The sequence below is a fragment of the Parasteatoda tepidariorum genome, chromosome 2, assembly GCF_982258835.1.
Source record: "Parasteatoda tepidariorum strain Cologne lab strain chromosome 2, Ptep-v5.0, whole genome shotgun sequence".
NCBI lineage: Eukaryota > Metazoa > Arthropoda > Arachnida > Araneae > Theridiidae > Parasteatoda > Parasteatoda tepidariorum.
Genome location: NC_141756.1, coordinates 42,890,628 through 42,910,458, shown reverse-complemented (window position 1 = coordinate 42,910,458; position 19,831 = coordinate 42,890,628). Strand labels below are relative to the sequence as shown.

General features: G+C 27.5%; 1 protein-coding gene across 3 annotated transcripts in view; it reads right to left on the bottom strand.

Moving 5' to 3' along the window:
• LOC107438596 (neuroligin-1) overlaps positions 1-19,831 on the bottom strand; it is a 193,902-nt gene that overhangs the window by 166,203 nt on the left and 7,868 nt on the right. For 2 of the 3 annotated variants that reach the window (XM_043053825.3, XM_043053821.3), the window contains exon 1: positions 4,571-5,743. The exons of the other annotated variant lie outside the window; for it this stretch is intronic. In XM_043053825.3, the coding sequence (XP_042909759.2) occupies positions 4,571-5,042 (472 nt within the window). In that variant the 5' untranslated portion in view covers positions 5,043-5,743. Of the gene's footprint in view, positions 1-4,570; positions 5,744-19,831 lie in introns of those variants that run through there. 3 annotated transcript variants of the gene reach the window in all.

The following is a 19,831-nucleotide window of genomic DNA, read 5'->3' as shown; positions in this document are numbered from 1 at the left end:
GTATTGCTTGGTTAATCATATGGTATTTGAGCCATTCAGTAGATACTTTTTTATTCATATGATAATTGTTTACCGAAAATTCTGATTTTCAAAATTATGGCACACTTCCATACGCATTTAGCAAAAGATGCAAAACTGAAAATTAAATATACCATATAAGGGATTTTTATGCCATGATCAAAAGTATAATGATAAAATTGACCGAATTATAAAAAAAATTACCAAATTTTACCACGTATTACAATATTATATTTTATTGTTAACTTTACCAAAATCATTACCGAAGCGCTTAGGTAAAAATTACCGAATATTTTTGGGGTTCCCATAGAGCCTCAAGCACGGTAATTTTCCCAATATTCAGGTAGTTTTGACCACAGTTTGTTTTCTCAGTGCAGATATAGAATACAGTTATAAAATTTGATTTAACATTAAATAAAATTTCATAAACATTTCCATTTACATAACTGGAACTCATATGATTTGAATTCCAAAGAAATTAATTTAATATATCGCCACAACTGAACTTTTTAATATATATTCCCACTTGTTTTTTGAAATCACAAATATCTGTAATTATTAAAACTTATGAATTATTTTAAAAACTTAATTATGAAATTAAAAGACTTTAATACATTCGTCTTTTTAATAACACCAAAAATATCTTCTTTCTAAACATTTTAAGCATGTTATGCCATATACACTTGTATATTTAGCGTAGTTTTTATATTCTATTTAGTTATATATTCTATTTATATATTAGTCAGATATATTCGCTATATTTTTTATTTTCTATGAATTTTTAATTTTTCCCCGCATACTACAAGAGACTTTATCTATTACTTTTAAATCAGGTATAAAAGTACAATTGTTTAAATTAATTGTTCAGCCTATACGTTTGTTAGTGCTTTGTAATTATAAACTTTTCTCATTTATTACATTAGGCTATATCTCTTACATTTAAAGTTAAAAAATAGCAATTTCTTAAACAAATTTTAAACTTTTTTTAAAATAATTTTAATTGAAATTTATATCAAATAATGTCCATTTCCACTAACAGAATTAACTGAATTATAGTTTCTTAATTAGATGAAATTATGTTCGACAAACGTTTCCGAAATTAATTATTTTTCATGCATTAAATATCAATAAACTGGATCACAATGTATTTAGTTTCATCCAAGCCGTAATTAAATATAGCAAAGCCATAGAAACAATAAAATGAGTGAGATAGCGTATAACAATACGCTATATCCAGATTCTAAATGAGACTATTATCATTTGCATCATACATGATCGTTCGTAACAAACCTTTATTAATAACCTTTTATTGGTTATCAAAGTTGACCATTCGTGAAGTCTTAGAATAGTATCCATTTATCTATTTTAATCAGTCGAGCATTAAGTGTAAGCCTTTCAGAAGTAATTGCCTTTAGTTTCTAAAATACGATATATATAACTGAATCAACTGTGCGATAAGTTTTCCTTTTCTAAAACAATTGATAAATATTTAACCTAACACAATTTGCAATCAGTCTTTAAATATTTAAATGGCGTTTAAAATTGATGAGCAACATGAATTTCTATTTTATTTGTAAAAATAAAGCATTTCAAAAATATTATTTTAAGAAATATGAATATAATTAAATTTAATGTTTATTTTGCAGCTTGATTGCCTCAACTAAAACTTAAATCTTTATCATTTTGTAAATTTAAACCTGGCAATTAGTATTTAATAATGCAAAAAATAAATATGTTTTATAGCAAAAAATATTATTTTGTATTATGATAGAAAATTATACAAATCCCCCCAAAAAATACAAGATATTATATAGGAAATAATATTACTTAAAATATTCATTTATTTACTTTCCTGGAAGTTAAAATGTATAGATGTAATAAATTCAATATATTTCCTTGAAAATAAGAATATTATTTATTGTTTCTAATATTGTTTTATGTTTAAAAATAATAATTTTTAAAGCTTTTCTAAAATTGTACGCTGATTAAATGAAACATTGCATGAATAATACAAAAATAGTTTATCAAAATCATTTTACTTCATCAATATGTTCATTAAAGTTTAATATAACATTTTTATGATTATTAAAAACTGTATTTATCTCATTGATTGTATGATACATTATTCTTTATTACTTTTCCAGCAACGTGCAATATGAGGAAGGCATTTTTTATCTTTTTTATTTTTGAATAAAGATCAAATTTTGAAATTCTCAAATTTAATTTTTTGCAATCAAATAAATTAAATATACTTTACTTTGTTTCTTTTGAACAAAGTATTGTAGAAACTGATAGTAAATTAGACAAACTGATGAAATTTTGTAAATAATGCAAAACTTTCAACCAACTCTTATCCCCATTATGAAAACGAAACTTTCTTACATAAGCATTTCAATTTTTTAAAAGGAGTTTTTACACGAGTTTTTAATTATAATTTTAATATGAAACCTTTCATTTGAACTATTAAATATGAAAATTTTTCTGTCATTGATAAAATATAAGTTATTATGAAAATTTATTGAACGGAATTTTTTTTTATGAGCAAATAGAAATAAATTTATTTAACGGAATTACAATAATTTCTTATGTAACTTTAAATTGAATTTCTTCACTTCAAACCTTCCTTACTGATAAATATTGCACATTTTTAGAAGTTATTTTATGTAAAATAGCAAAATTTCAAGTAAATATGATTCTTAAAAAAATTTGAGTATAAAATAAAAATTTAGAATAAGATTTACTACAGTCAAAAATGCTTTAAAATATTTAAAATGATAATTCGTTTCATATAGCAAAACTATGTAATAAGACATAAAATTATGGGAATTTCTCTTCTAACACATAGAACGTAAAAGAAAACTAATAAATAAAATTAAAAAAATAATGATAAATCAAATTATTTCCATAACAGCACATCAAAGGACAGAGTAACCATAAAGTTTAAGGCTTCAAAATTTTTTGACCAGTAGCATGATTGAAACATTGCTGCCGGTATTGCGCATCAACCATCTTTACAATTCAGACAAGCTAATACCCATCTGTCCAAAATTGGAGGGATGGAAGAGCTTCTCACAGCTAGTGTGGATCAAATCCCCAAAAAACGGAAACCACACTTAATGGTTTAAAAATAACAATAAATACTGATTACATTTTTTACTACAAACAATATTAAACGAATTATATTCAAAATGGTTTATAAATGTTCAGAGCATATCTATAATATTCTAAAATTAAATTATGTATAAAACTTTTGTATGTATTATTTTTAAATAACGTACCTTTGTCTTATTTTCCTATAAACTACTCATAATGTACTAAGGTTAATCGAAATACTTTTTTACTTGCAGAATACTCTGAACCTGTAATTATCTCAATAATAAAAAAATATTTTACTTTTAGTTCTTAAAATAATTATTCAGAAAACTCTAAGATATGAATAAAAGAAAATGCACTGTGTTTCTTTTTAAACCATCTCACTGATATATTATAAATATTAAAACGTTTCTTTCTTATTGAGTAAACTAAATATATTTTTAAACTTCAAGTTCGAGTAGCTGCTTTAAAATAGTTCAAAGATATTTGAAAATTTAAAATTTATTTTTGCATTTTATTACGATTACATTTGCGCCATTAAGGTCACCATTAGTGTCAGTATTCCACAAACAATTTCATAAATAGTTTTGGCATTTATTCATTATATTAATTATTATTTTTTTCTATTGATTCTTATAAATATATAAGCATCCTTTATCATCGCATTTATAGTTTCAAAATGCAGTGTTAGCTAAAATGGCATGCTAACTGAAAATGATATAAGGAAACTTAAAGCCCTATTTAAGTAACCATAAGTAATTATATTTCTTCATTATTATTACATTTTTTATTTAGGGTCGTAAACTTCTTGTCTGCAAATCTTTGAAGTAACAGCTTAATTTTTTTTTTATAATTGAACTTAAATGTAATAACAATTTTTTAAAAAAAATATTATTTTAAGACATCTTATAAAGAAACTGCAAATGCACAGTAAAAAAATCAAAACAGGAAAGACAACATTATTTCAGGATTAAAAATTAAAATTAAAAACAATTAATAACAAGTTTAAAATATAATAAATGCTTTCTTTTAAAGTACTGCATCTTCAAGTTTCTTAACACATTTTCATTCATGAATCTTCATTTTTCAAGCATGAATGAAATGATGTGGTATTTTTGAAAAAGTCAGTTTTTGAATAAATATATTTAATCTAGTATGTTTAGAAGCATTATTTGATTTGAATCAAGTAAATTCTTAAAATATATATATATATATATATATATATTACTCATGTTAAAAAAGCTTTTAAAATATAAACCTTTCTTTAATATGATTTTCAATAAATTTTTAAACACAAAAAAACACCATTTTTGGTTTATCCCCCCCCCCCCCCGTGTATGTAAAAAATTAAAACTCCTCTCACAAATATTATTTTTCAAATAAAATTCAAATTGAGATACTAATAGCAGACACATAAAATTAATTCAAAATTATTAAAATTAAATTCAAAATGACTCACCATTTGCGGGGGCATAAATATTGAGATACAAGCAATCTTCACTTTGGTTGGTTAAAAATGGTAATAACCTTTTTAGATAGTCCAATCGTCCTGGAGGCATCCTTTTTAATGCTTCTGTTTCGTTTGATATATTTGGTAGCTTTTGTGGACATACCGGACTTAACTTATCAACTGGTCGAACACCTTTCCAATGTGGGGGTGTCACTGGGGGCATAAATCGTAAGGAACCTGTTGGAACCCCAGCATATGGAACACCGAGGAATTTCTCAACAGGTTGTAAATGTTTATGAGACAGTGTCACAATCACACCTCTTAGTGATCCATATTTCGTAGAAACCACACGAGTACTTGGTCTTTGAGTTTCAGTTATGGCTGCATTTGCATAAGCAGTTAACATCATTATCAAATATAATTTTGCTCTTAATAAACATCCCATATTCATACTTAAAACTTTATTTTCATTTTTCAACATTTTTACACTAATGTAGTTGATAATGCGAAGCTTTTTTCTAATTTTAACTCAACTATATTTTTGGATTTTTTTCTTTACTCCTGAATCTTTGTAAAAAGCATCACGAAAGCATGGAAAACAGTTCAGTTTAAGATTTTTTTTCACGAATATTTACACTAAATTGTTTTACCTTTTAAATATAAAAAAATCTAAAATTTATATTTTAATTCAGGACTAATTATTTAAGTTAACCAAAATGCAGAGATCAAACATCATGAAAATTTTATATTGCACCATGTCTCAATTTACACTTTTTTTTCAAATGATTCTAAAAATTACATTTAATGCACATAAATTTAAAGCAGTTTTTATTGTTGACAATAATTCAAACATATATTAATTCTCTGATAGCGGTATATCTGAAATTGGAGTTCTTCTACCGAGGGACATTTAAAAACGCAAATTAACTTCGATGGTTGTCTTTACGAACGAAAAAAGAAAAAATCAGTTTCAGATAACACTAATAAAGCAATACATTTTTTGCGCATGTAAAAACATTCCTAGATTAAAGCTTTCTTGAGGTTTCTGTTCGTGAACTATCCTTGGAATCATCTGAGGCATGTGCTGACTCCAAACGCTGGAAGAGTTCGCCGGGAGTGCGCAGAATCAAGAAAAGGATTCAGAAATGGGGTGGATGCCCAACTTAGAGTTTTCCATCGAGTGATTGGGTTTGTGGAGGGATGATCAAATCGCGCGCCCCCTATGAAGGATATTTTAGCTTCTTGTCTCTTGGAATGTACTACTTTTTTTTTTCTCTTCAACTATCGATTTGGAGGGAATTTTGTTTTCGACTTTTTGCATCCTTATTATATTGGATCGTTCTCTTAGCATTGTTTTGGATTTTTTTTTGTTCTCAGATACTTATTTTGCTTCATCGGTTTTCATAGCTTTTTTAATGAGGAATTCAAGCTCGAATTCAATTTTAGGGATTTATTTGTGAGTTCAGGTCTATATATTTTTTTATATTCATTTGTTATTTATCTCTTTATGTCTCTCTGAGTTTTTTCAAATGGAATAATTTATTTATTTATGCGAAAGAAATTGAGTAAAAGGGAAAAAAGTATGAACTAAAATGTTAAAAAAAGTTATAAAGTTTCTAGAAGTAATAAAAATGCATTAAATAAAAAGACGTAAAATAAAAATGCAATTTTAGCCTTAAAAATATTTTACTCAAATCACACTCTTAAATTTATATAATAAAAAGCAATATTTTCGTTGCGAGGATTTTTTTTTATTCACGAAACTTGAATCTTTTTTCTTTGCCATACGTCTGTTTCATTGAACCATGTTTTTTGTTTTCGATTTAACCATGTTTTTTACACTATGTGACGAAATCAAGAGACTTATTCTGTTCATTTGATTTTTGCTTTTATTTTTCAAAATACGTTGTATTTACTGAGGAAATCGGTTTAAAATGCCCATCTATTTCCAGCATATCCAATAATATGCTATCAAAAAATAAGGAGCGAAGCATACCTAAATTTATTTTTGGTTTTAGATTTTTTTATACCACATTTTGACTTCCAGTCATTCTTATTCATTTCTTCAGAAAAGGGTTCAACGAGCACCAAGTTAAAGTACAAAAGTTTTTGAACAATTAGTTTTAAATTCGAAAAACCATGGTAACAAATTTATCCAATAGCCAGATCAAGTACATAGAAATATGATCTAGGCATTTGTCTTCCATTTTAATTTTACTTTCTATTAAATACTATGTACCATTCTCTTAAATAATATCAATCATGAAATTGATGTTAAGAGTACACTAATAAATAACTTTTTTTCTAAGGTGGTTTTAAAATAGTATTTTATAAAAACTTAATATTTTGAATTCTAGATTTGATCGTTGAACAATCACCTATTTTGCATCCTCATTATTCAAGATGGAAGCATATGAAGCAAAAATGAGTTTATAAAAGCAAATCACTGAATGTGACATTTAGGTTACAATACTGAAACTAAGTAACTCATTGATTTTTGATTTCGATGTGCTATAAGTTTTTTAAGTTGAATGAACTGTTTTGAAATGCTTTTTTTGCTTGATTACTACTTGTTACAGCTAACCTTAGTTCCAATTAGCAAAAAAGTTAGAACAAGACATCACTTAAAACTAGACAAAACATAAATTATGACAACCTATTACTTGTAAATATAAACTTTTTCAAGCCAGTTGTTTTACCCTTGTTTAACTTTAGTACTATACTTTTGTCATTTTTTATATTTAAGTATAAAGCTGATTTAATTTTTTAAATTTATAGTAAAATCTTCTAAATTATGTATGCTAAAATTGTGTGCAATGTTATTTCGTTAAGTTATAAAAAAAAATCTATATCGTCTATAAAAAAAAATTTAAGATTTGGTTAAGAGATTCCAAATCTCATTTACTACTAGAAACTTATCTACAACTGGTGGGATCTAACGATAGATATTAGACATAGAGAACGGTTAAAAAGTATTAGTTAAAACAATACATAATCAAAAACATTATTTACTTCTCGGAAAAGGCGCCTGACAATTTTAGTTTTAAATTTAGGTCCAAAATAAATCTTTCATGTCCTGATTTTGCTTAAGCACTCATAGAAATTCATATTTAAATGAAGTATATTTTACTAGTATTAGTTATTACGTTGTTACTAAATCATCGCTTTTTGACAGTATTTGGTGTGCTCAATCAAGTATTGAAACAATTTTTAACATCTTTCTAATTTTAAAATTTTTAACATGGTTACACTAAATCCAATTAAAAATATACTAATTTTTGTTTTGCTAAAAGAATGGTTAAAAATAACATTTATAGTGAAAAAAATGAAATCAACTTTCCGAAATATATTTAAAATCAATTAAAAATTAAGTTAAAATTGTATTGTTTTCTTGGAATTATGAAAATACATCGTTCGCTAATTTACTACGCTTAATTCGTACTTAGTTACAAAGAGCTGACAGAAAAAAAAACTTATTTACCTTTGGAAATCAACACCTCAAATATAGTCAAAAATAATTTGAAAATCAGGGCACCGAAAATATATTGGTGAATGATTTACATTAAAAATAAAGATACACGACATCGGCATTCCTAAAATGTTTAATGATAAATAAATGCTCAAATTTATTTATTTTTTAAGACTAAGCATAAGTTTAAATAATAGCATGAACTAAATTGTTGATAATATGAACCATACTTGCACAAATTCTTACGCATTTTTCTTTTTTACAATTATTTTATTGTAAGTATTAGTTATAATCAAACTTGAACATGCGTTATAACGTCAGAAATACAACAACGGAAACAACTTCATCCTTCAGTATTATAAATTTAGATGCGAGAAGTCAACCACAAGCTGAGTATAACTGATTATCCAATTCGCATGGCATCATTCGAAATGAATGAAATAGTGAAATGAATGAAACATGTATGCTGCTAGAGCAAAACAATGCGCAGTAGGCATATTTGAAGCAACGGTCAGATTTTAAGTGATCTTCAGTAACTATTAACCTAGACCACTGTATATAATAAAAAGTTATGATCAAATTGTGTAAATACTCCTTGAATGACGTTGAATGTGTAAAATAAAGTAAAACCAAAACACTTTAATAAATTTCAGATTATCATGTATCAGGTGCAGTTTTAATGCAACATGATGCAAGTTTTAATGGCCCAAGGGTCTCTTAAACATGTTAACTAACTAGTGGCAAAAATATTTTCAATTAGTAAATAAGTCTCAAAACTTTGCAAAGAAATAAGATTTATTTACTCAACGGAATTGATTTTTGACCTTCAAAAATATGAACTGTAATCTGAATAATATGGCCCCAAAACTTTTATCAATAAAGTGGTTAAAATTCGGAATCCGATAATGATAATTCCACCTTTTGCATATTTAATACATTATTTGAACGCTTTAAGCAAATTACAAATTTTTTGCACACAATTGCAAAATTGATTGAACGATTTCTTTATTATTTATTTCTTCATTACTCAATTAATTAACGGATAAAAAAATTTAATTTTAATATGCATGTATTTTTACACCATTCCTACATCTGAAGTTTTAAATGTCTTAATCCATTATATAAAAAGACTTGGAACGATAATTTTGCTTCAAGATAAATTTTAAAAAGCAACGCCATTGAAATTGTAAAATGCGCAAAACGTGAAGAAATTAACTGTTTTGAATTAAGAATTCAGTATAAATTATAACAATAAATTGTATCAGTATAAGTTCAGTAATACTAAAAGTGCTACGACTCGTGATATCTGTGCAGCACTTCGTCTGCAAGAGACAGTAAAGGAATAAAAGAACGTTGTAAACAGACCCTGTAGTACACTGCGTTTAACTGTTGTTCTGGATGTCCTTTACCCTTCTTCATAAATTTAACATTCACATTAAATACTCTCATGTGAACCGGTTAATCAATTGCACATAATCAACGGAGCACTCTTCCTACGTCCTTTCATTATCCTGAGTTGTGGCGCTACTGAAGCTATTATTTTTCGGTTGTTATCTGGTGGGTTGATGGAGTCCGTTTTTCTTTTATACAAGCTTTATATATTCTATATAAATACTTATAAATAAAAATATTTTTCGAGAATAACTTACTATAAGTAAAAATTTCGTAAGTAAATTTTCTTTAATAAAAATCGTTTTCATATCTTTACTGCATAAAATAATCAATGAAACATGCTGGGTTGATTAAATTACTAGTCATCAGAATCATTATTTTATAAAATACTTAAGATCTGAAAATAAAATATAAAATTAAATCGTATCTCAAAGTTAAATCATGAGCATGATAAATCCATCTTACGTAAAGGCTTCTGATTGTTCTGACAGGTAACAATTTTAAAAACGTAGGTATTTTACATTAATATTTATGAGCAAAGTATATTCTTCAGAAAAAGTAAAATAATTATTTTTTATATAAATAATTGCTTTTTTTCAGAAAAATATATTTTTATCATTTCATTGCTTAAAATAATTTCTATCGATGTTGAGTTAATTTAATTACATTAAATTATCAAAAAACTTACAATTTAATTCTCAAATATCTACTTAAGAATCTTTTTAAGCAATGCAGAAAAATTCATGAGTATAAATAAACACTTTTTAGAAAAATGCATTTTCATAACTTACATATAAAATCATTTTTGAAAGAGGTTGAATTAATTCAATTACTCTAAATTAGAAAGAAACAACCAACAGCTTCGCAAATATCTACTTTAAACTTTCTCTGAACTATTTATTAAAATTCAAGAAGGAATGCCTTTAAAGTTTCTCTATGTTACTATCTAAAATTAGTTTCTAAAATCTTCAGATATATCGAGCATCGATCTGAATTCATAAAAATAGGACTGGTAAGTGAAAAAGAGTGTTTTTCAACATTAAGAAAAAAAATTGGGTTTTGGAATAGAATTTTTTGGAAGCAGCAGGGAAAAATATTTGATGAAGGTGATAAATAAAAAAAAAGTGTCTGGATCAATTTTAGTGGTTATGTTAGATTTTTCCATTTACTTTCTTTGATACTCCTATGATCAAACACAATTTTTACTTTTGTTCCTCTAAACATTTTATACATTATAAAGTGATATTATGTTTTTCGAGTTGTTCTTATGTTTAACTGATTTGAGTTTCAGACAAAACCATTTATCTTTCGTCATTTATTTGCAATTTATAATCTAAGTTCTTAAGAATGAAATTCTCTTTTACTTTGTTCGTTATAATTTCTTACCTTGCCCATTTTAATGAAACACTTTTACCACCAAACGAATTACCACTTTTACCATCAAACGAAGTAAGACTTAAACAATACTAACCTTGACTATTGTAAACAAAAAGTTTTAAATGGCATGTCCTTTACACAATTTCTTAATAATAAATTCTTTTTAGCATCATAGTATTTTAATATTCATACAAAGTGAATAAGATTTTGAATACATGTAATTTTTCAAATCTACTTCAAAGTAAATAAAGTGCCAAACATGTCATTTGCTCCTTCAACATTTGAAAATTAAATTCTGATAAAATTTCCCTAAGTATGTTAAGGACATTTCTGGCAAGAAAAATAAATAAAAGCATAATTCTGAATAATAAAACCAAAAAATACAGTATTTAAACCATTAACGTTGCAATTTCTCTGTTCATATGGTAACGGTTTGCATCAAATTTTGATTTTCAAAATTACAATCCTTATTACCACCCATTTAATAAATAATAGAAAAACTAAAGAGTAAATTTAACCAAATAACTGGTTTTTATACCATATTTCAAGATAAAATAAAATTACGAAATTTTACCACACTACCAAGTTTTATCATACTTTATAAAACAATATTTTTTATTATTTTTACCAATATCATTATCATAGCTCTGCTATAAAAACCAATTAGCTCTTTGATACTCATATAGAGCCAGAAACACGGTAAATTTCATTATGTTCTGGAAGTTTTGACCATACATTTTTTTTCAGTGTAGCAAATAGTATTAAGTTGCATGACCTCGAAAATGCTTCTTCGTGGTAGAGGGAGGTGGGGAATGGATTGAAATTTAAATATTTTGGATACATTGCTGACGAAATATTTTTTTTTCGCTGATTAAAATATGACTATAATTTCGAAATTATGAGGCTATTAGTTTAGAATTTTTATGACCTTATGTACAAGGAATATAAAGTTTGATTTGTAACTATTTAAGTATATCACATTGGACAAGCGGAGTATTATGTCCTAGGTTTTTTTTTTCATTGATCTTCGATTGTTTGGAAAGTAATTTTTTTTTTCTGAAAATGAAAAATAATTTTTTTTATAGTGAATAAATATTTTAGGCAATTGAATTATATATTTATTTGTCATCTTTCGGGAATTAGCATGATTCTATGCACCTTTTTTTTGTTGCTGGCTAAAAATCTGATTCTGATGAGATTCTGACCTGTTCATTTTAAAAAAATAATAAGACATTTTATAGAAATTCATATCAAGTATTGAAGACAACCCATTTCTTGCCCTCAGTGATGATGAGCTGAAAAAATAGATCATTTTATTGACATTTGAGAAACAACTAAGAGACATCAACGTGACGGCTGATTTTGACTGATTTTTTTTTTCGTATGAAAATGAAGAACCCATACATCAAGCTCTGAGATTAAATCCTAACTGCTTCAAATGATCACGAACTGGCGAATTCAATAAATTTAATCTTTCAGCGACCTCAAGGGTTGTTATTTGCCACTTTGCATCAATTTTTATCGCTATTTGGTCTTCATTAGCTTCATCTGGCCTTCCAGAACAAGGTGCTTTCTCAATATCAAAATTGCCGGTTCGAAATTTTTTCTAACCCAGTTTTGACACTGGCGTATCATCGATACATCTTTTCCTGACGTGTCAACTAATTTTTTTTTCGTACTTGAGCAGCATTTCCGCCACTTTCCATAATTGAAGGGTCCACAACCAAAAACAACTACTTAGAATCAACCGAACTTTTTTTATAAAGCAATCTTTGCTATATTAACTGTCAAAATATATAATGATTATGTGGTTTAAGTGTGTTGTTGACTGCGGAAAAATTCAATGCAATCTCCAGTTGGGAAAAAAGGAAATTTTTTTCCGAAAATCTCAATATTTAAATGATACCTTGTACGAGTCAATAGAAGTAATAGCTTAAAAGGCAAGAGTGTTTTAAAGAGTGAAAAAAACATTTCTCATTTTTTAAGCTTACATTAACTTTTTTCTACATCCCCATCAATTTATATCTTCTTGTGTAAATTTCTACACATTAAAAAGAACCCTACTTGTTCAGATAGCTACGAAAAAATATGTACTATATAGAGTGGGTAGAAAAAATATTTATTTGCGGAATGCTTTAGTGTTGAAAAGTTGTCGATTGTGCTTAAAATGAAAACAACGCAATAAAATTTTGAAAACAGTTAATATATTCTGTTTGTGCACCGTACTTAATAAATCAATTTTCAATTCCTTTTTCAAGTCGGTTAAAACTACAGATCGGTTAATAAATAAACTTTATCTTTTTATGCTTGCTTGATTGAAATTCTAATCAATTATTTAATTTTTTTTTATTGCAGTGATTCGCTCATTATGTTAGATTAGAATGATCCGGGACTTACCACGTGAAGGTGATTGCACGTCGAGAATTAGAATTTGTTTCTTTACTGTATTGTTAAGGTACTTTTCTTATGTATTTCCTATAAATTTTAAGTCTGAGTTTTTAGAAAAGTAAGAAATAATTGATTTAGACTTTAGTGTTGCTCGAATATATCCTTCTCTAGCTTCACCTTCGCAAACTTAATTTTGTCACCTTTGCCACAAATTTGATGCATTTTTTAACAACCTGGAAGTGAATTTTGGTATTTTTCAAATGAGTCTAGTGTAAGAATCGATGGGTTATTTAATATTTCACTTTAATCTCGCTGCTCTGGGGGATAATATACCACTTGAGAATTCCAATTAATGATTCCAAATTAATCCGAAGATTGAAATTTAATCTCTATGATAGAACAGAATTTCTAATAGTTTTTTTTCTTTCAAATGGTCAGTCTTGCTGTTTAGATCCTTTTTATATACAACCTTTGGACTTGGTTGATAACAGTTAGACATCTACGATGGGACAAAGGAACGATATCGTGATTATCCAAGACTTCTGGACGATTTTTTAAAGATGTGACAGTTAAAATGTCCAATATATATCAACATGTTGGCAGAAATTTGTTGAACAAACACCAAAGTTCACACTATAGAAGACATAATTTTGAGTTTCTACTTTGAATCATTGATCATTGATTTGAATTCTAGTGTTTGGTAAATCTTTTGAAATCATGAAAAATTCTAGTGAGGTTGTCAAAGTGATCATTCCATGCATTAGAGATATACCAAAGTTACTCTATTACTCCGAGGTGTGTCAAACTTGTGACTGAGGTTTCGAGTAAAGATAGACGTGAAAATAGTGATAAATATAATCCTTACAACATTTAAATCTGAATGAGTTATGCCCTTATTTCTACAAATACTCGTAGTTATAATAAAGGAACTATAACAATTTATAAGACAAATAATCTTACTTTATTGAAAATTCCGCTATATTAAATAACTTTGAAAATAACTGTATAATCAATTCCACACGGAAAACTCGGATGGACTATTAAGCAAGATGTGAATGGATCTTGACATACAATATCGCCTAAACCTGGTGAGTTTTAGATTAATCTGTTCTCTAACACAGTGAGAGCAAAGTTAAAATAACAAAACATTAATAATCTTCTGGAGTTTTTTCCTTTTTTTAAGTTCAAACAAGATAAAGTTAAATTACTGACCAGAATTTAATTTATTTAAGTTGTTCGAACTATTAAGAAAACGTAAAACTAAAATGAATTATTTTCCGAAAGTTGGAGGCAACTTTTAAAAAAAATTTACAAATGTTTATTAATTTTAAGTGCAATGCGAGAAAGAAACATATTAATTTAATTTGGATTGAAACATACTGATTTGAATTTGTATTGCTGCGCATAAACTATAAAAATTTGAAACTTGAAATTACAAAGATAAGTTGAAATACGCGCAGGGGTTAAAATTAAATTAAAAAAAAATTTATATGACTTGCTATTTATGACATCGACATTGTTCTCCTCTCGCTGTTCCTACTCATTCTCGATCGCACACAACAAAGGCCTGTACACACTCCACTGCTAATTACAACACAGGAGCGATCACGCCCCAACTGTAATTCAAACACAGCTCTCTCGACCAGCACTCAAAGATCAGTGATCCTAATACTGCTCTCCTGGTCTCTTGCAAAGTCGCCATGAATCAACTACTGCTATTCATTCATCGAATTCTATCGCTCATACAGTTCTGGTGGGCGAGTAATGCAACACAGCTACCACAGCAACTATTAAATTTCAATATACTAGAATATAAGACACGTTAACTCAATTTTATCGTGAGGTACCTTTCGATAAGATAACGGTTGACGTTGTTATCAGCATAGCGCCGCAAGAGGTTTCCGAAATATTAAGAAACGTTTCTAATAACTACATAGTAGCCCCATATATTCCATACCTTTCCGGTTGTTTTTCTTTTTCTTTTTACAGTGCACACATTATAAAACCATATTTTATTTTTAATTTTAGCAAATTCTTTACCAAAGCGTTTCGATAAAAGTCACCAAACAATTTAGTACTCCTGTAGAACAAGAAACATGGTAAATTTCTCCATATTCTAATAGTTTTGACTATACTTTTTTCTCAAAGTAGTACCTAATAATCCAATTTTTTTTAACCAAAACATATTCAGGATGACCCGTTTTTATTTTTTTTTTTTCATTTTTTACTCTCTGTTAATGATTTAAATGTTCGCTCGCATAACCTGAAAAAGCCGTTTTTTCCGATATAATAAATATTCTTTTTTTTTAATGGCGGGCACTTGGGACATAGACCCATTGGCCTCAGAAATCCCTGAACTGCTACTCTCTTCTCGTTACCCAGTGGGCACCTGTCCACGGCGGTGGAGCAGCGCCACCCACGCCACACAACCACAAACCCGTTTATAGTGCGGGTCACATTCACACAATCACTCATAAAGGAGAAAGGACATAGAACACAGAGAGAGAGAGAAAGAAACATCCATGCCCTGAGCAGGATTCGAATCCACGACCGTCTACTCCGCAGTCAGGCACGCCACCCACCCGGCCACCTGGTCGGCTAATAAAAACTCTCTGTCCGTATTAATACAGTTATTGTTACTTTTTTACCAGTTTTCTAGCTCAATATTATACATACTTATTTGGTAAACATGAGCCAATTTAAGCATTGAGTTTATTTTTTGTGTTTAATTCACAATGGGTTAAAAAGCACTTTCTATAAAATGTCATGATTTTCTTCAAAATTTCCTTGATTTTTTATTTTTTGTATATTTCTTTAAAATTGTATCCTTAAAATTTTATTTATAAGGTACTCATTATATTTAAACTTTAATTGAAAAAATTTACTTAAACTCGAAGATGAAAGGAATCCTTAATGCATTACATTATTTTTATCGAAGACAACATGTTTCAATTCAAAACAAAAATTCAGTTTGTTCAAATCCAGACCTACACAAAAGTACAATTTTCTATAAATAAGTACCGACATGCAATTTGAACACGTTGTATTTGCCTTTCGGGATCTTTCTTTCCTCCAACAGGGAGAACTGCAATTTCGCCATTTCTTGCATCCGAACTAAAGTGACAGTGCAATTGTTTGTTTATCCGTTTTGAACGAATAAATCCATAGGAGTTGCGGTTCCGAATCAATTATGCTTAAGTGAAAATCAAAGCTTCAGGAACTGTTGGGTGGAATCCACGATGGTTTTGAATGGTTTATTGGATTTAGAAGCAGCTTTGTGGTTCGCTGTTTATCTTTCTACAGGGAATTAACGAACGGTTTGATGCACTTCATAAGGCGTAATGTAATGATAAATATGTATTTAAATTAGCCATTATACGTGAAGGCATCATGATTCATGTATATCAGTTATCAGTTATATAATAATATAGCATACGTTCTGTAATTATTTCTTTACCAAAATAAAGTTTGTTTTCAATGAAATGTTTAAACATTCATTATTTCAAGCGCATTTAAAATGACACCTTTTATTCTAATTTTGAAAGTATGTATAAATTTTAAAATAATTATGATGAGAAAGACGTAATGTAAAAATAAATATGTATTTATAATATCCATCATACGTGAAAGCATCGTAATTCATTTGATTCACTTATCAAATATATACTAAGATAACATGTATCATATAATTATTTCTTTTCTAAAGTAAAGTTTGTTTTAAATGAAGCATTAAAACCTTCATTATTTCATGCGCATTTAACATGACACCTTTCATTCTAATTTTAAAAATATGCATATTAATTTTAAAAACAAATATGATGAGATAGATGGAGTGTAAATATAAATATGTATTTATAATATATATCATATTTGAAAGCATCATGATTCATATAATTGATTTAACAGTTATATAATAAGAGAGCAAATGTCATTTAATTATTTCTTTGTTTAAGTAAAATATGTTCTGGATGAAGACTTTCAATATTTCGCGTGCATCTTAAATTAAACCGTTTATTATCATTTGCAAAAATTACTAGATTTAAAAGTAAATTTGATGAAATGATTAAAATGTTTTATACCATCTATTATATGAAAAAGCATGATGATTCATGTAATTCAATTATCAATTATGTAAATAGCACGAGAAATATATTTATCACATGACTGGGTGGCGCAGTTGGTTTGTCGTCGGCCTTCTGCGCCCAAGTCTGCAGGTTCGATCCCCGACCCAGACACCGGATTTTCGGGATGCAGACAATCCTCTGCGGCCATGTCGTATGATTATGCAGCATGTAAAAGATCCCTGGAGTGCCTCATTGGCTCTCGGCATTTCCGGCAAAATTAAATTCCTAGTGCATCCAAATAGAGTCTCGGTGCTGCCATCTAGTGTGGCAGAAACTAGACGTCCAAATTAACATGACCAACGGTATCTCACCCATTGTGGTGGTCCTGAAAGAGTGGATACCACCTCTGGAGAACGCACTAAGTCTGCTCATCGACAAGACCGATTGTGCAACTCATTGGAAAATATATTTATTACAAAAATTTATGTGTACTTTAGATTGGTTCAAAATAAAATATGTTCGGAATTTAATGTTAATTGTTTACTTATTTCATGCGCTTATTACATAATTTGGTATTTCATTCCCATTTAAAAAAATATTTATAAGAAAATAAACACGATGGCTGTTCAACGCCGGTAAAAAAAAAATTCTTAATTAAAACATTTTAGTTATATAATTTGAATCCTTACATGTAATATCCGAAGTCTGCTAACCATTATAAAATATTCATCCAAATATTCAAATTTAACAACAAAAAAAATTCTACACAGACTTTTGATTAGTCAAATAATTATCAAAATTATCGTATCAAAATTTACTCTAATTATTTAATATTCAATTGTAATGAACTAAATTATCCACTTTCCAATTAACGTGTTCATTAGGTGTTCCTATCATTTTTAATAGTTTTAGAGCTAATATAAATGTTATCACTTTCTTAATAACAATGTTTGACTAACACGGCGTCTTCCTTGCAATTTGCGAAATAAATCATTAAACCTTTTACTATCTGAACAAAGTTAGTTTCTCAATCAAATTATAATGATGATGAAGGCAATCACATTAAGTGAGAAAAGATGTGCAAAGGATAAATTCTACATCAAAATGTTTTCAGAGGGAAACTTTGTAATTAATCCCTGTGAAGCTAATTGGCGTACTTACGCAATCTTTAATGTCGCCAAATATTGGTGTGAACTTTCAATAAAAGAAATCGTAATTTGTTAAAGTTTATACATAATAAGTATAGCAGAATTAGCAATTAGTATTAATAATTTTGTACGTTAATATATTTTAGCAATTAATTTATATTGGATTTTAAATGAAATAGATAGAAATATATTTCGACGAACAATTTTTGTTCGTTTTTAGATAAAATCATTTGTGTGTAAAATTTTTCCTCTTTTCAATAACAATTCAGATTTTAAAATTTTGTAACTTTTTTGCTCTAATGTGGAATCATTCGTATTTTATAAATATACTGTTTTTTTTAATGTCTTTTTTGTAATATTTTTGTTAATGCTTTTGATTTAAGTTATTTCCATAAAAACGCCTTTAATTTTCAGAAGTTTACTCCTTCTCATTAGCAGTGAATTTTTTTTCGAAGATAAAATATCTTATCATCTAATTTCAAAGCGTCTGGCTTAAACGCTAACACATTTATAATTCTTTCACTTTTCCGGGACAAAGTTTCGTTTATATTTAAAATTTGCAATAGAAGAAATGTGAAACCGCCACATAGCCAAAAAGTAATAAAAAAGTAATCATTAAAATTGTCAATTGCCGGAATCATTTAATTTTAGACAGCTATCTTTACACTTGTTACTATATTTTACTTCAAACATTAAAACTTTGACACCTAACCATTAAAAGATGCTAATTAATTTAAAAAAAAATCTATTCAAATATTCTAGAATTACATCAGTAGTTAAATTTTTTATTAGTAGTTAATTAGTTAAATGTTTTGTTATATTATCAATTAAAATTTGAAACAATTTACATCATACTCTCCTTTATATCCTTGAGTGATCATATTATCATTATCTTACTACAAAAGACGTTAAATTGTCTGTAATTGCCTTAATTTGAGTAAATTACTTCTATGGATATGAATATGAGATCTTAAAACTTACGAAAAATTAGTATGATAAATAATGACTAGTATATTAAATAAAGTCTAAAATTACTGCTATATTCAGGAATTTCGCATTTTTTTTACAGATTGAATATTTAACTGGTACATGTTTATCAGAATTTTAGTTAAACATTGAAAAACATTTATTAAAAGTTATTTAATAACTTTTTTAAAAACTGAATTTCCCTTATTAAATGATAAATTATTAATTAAATTATTTATGCCAATGATTAATTAGTTTAATATATTTAATCTAATATTTTAAATTAATAATAATCGTTTTAATTCTTCTTTTATATTCTTTCTTTTTAACAAAAATTGCTGACACCTGAATTATCCCGCCACCAATAGTATTTAATTATTTTCAACTGCTTCCAATAGAACAAATTACTTCTATGGGTATTAAATTGCTGAACACGGGGTCTTCAATCGCACGAACAATTGTTGCA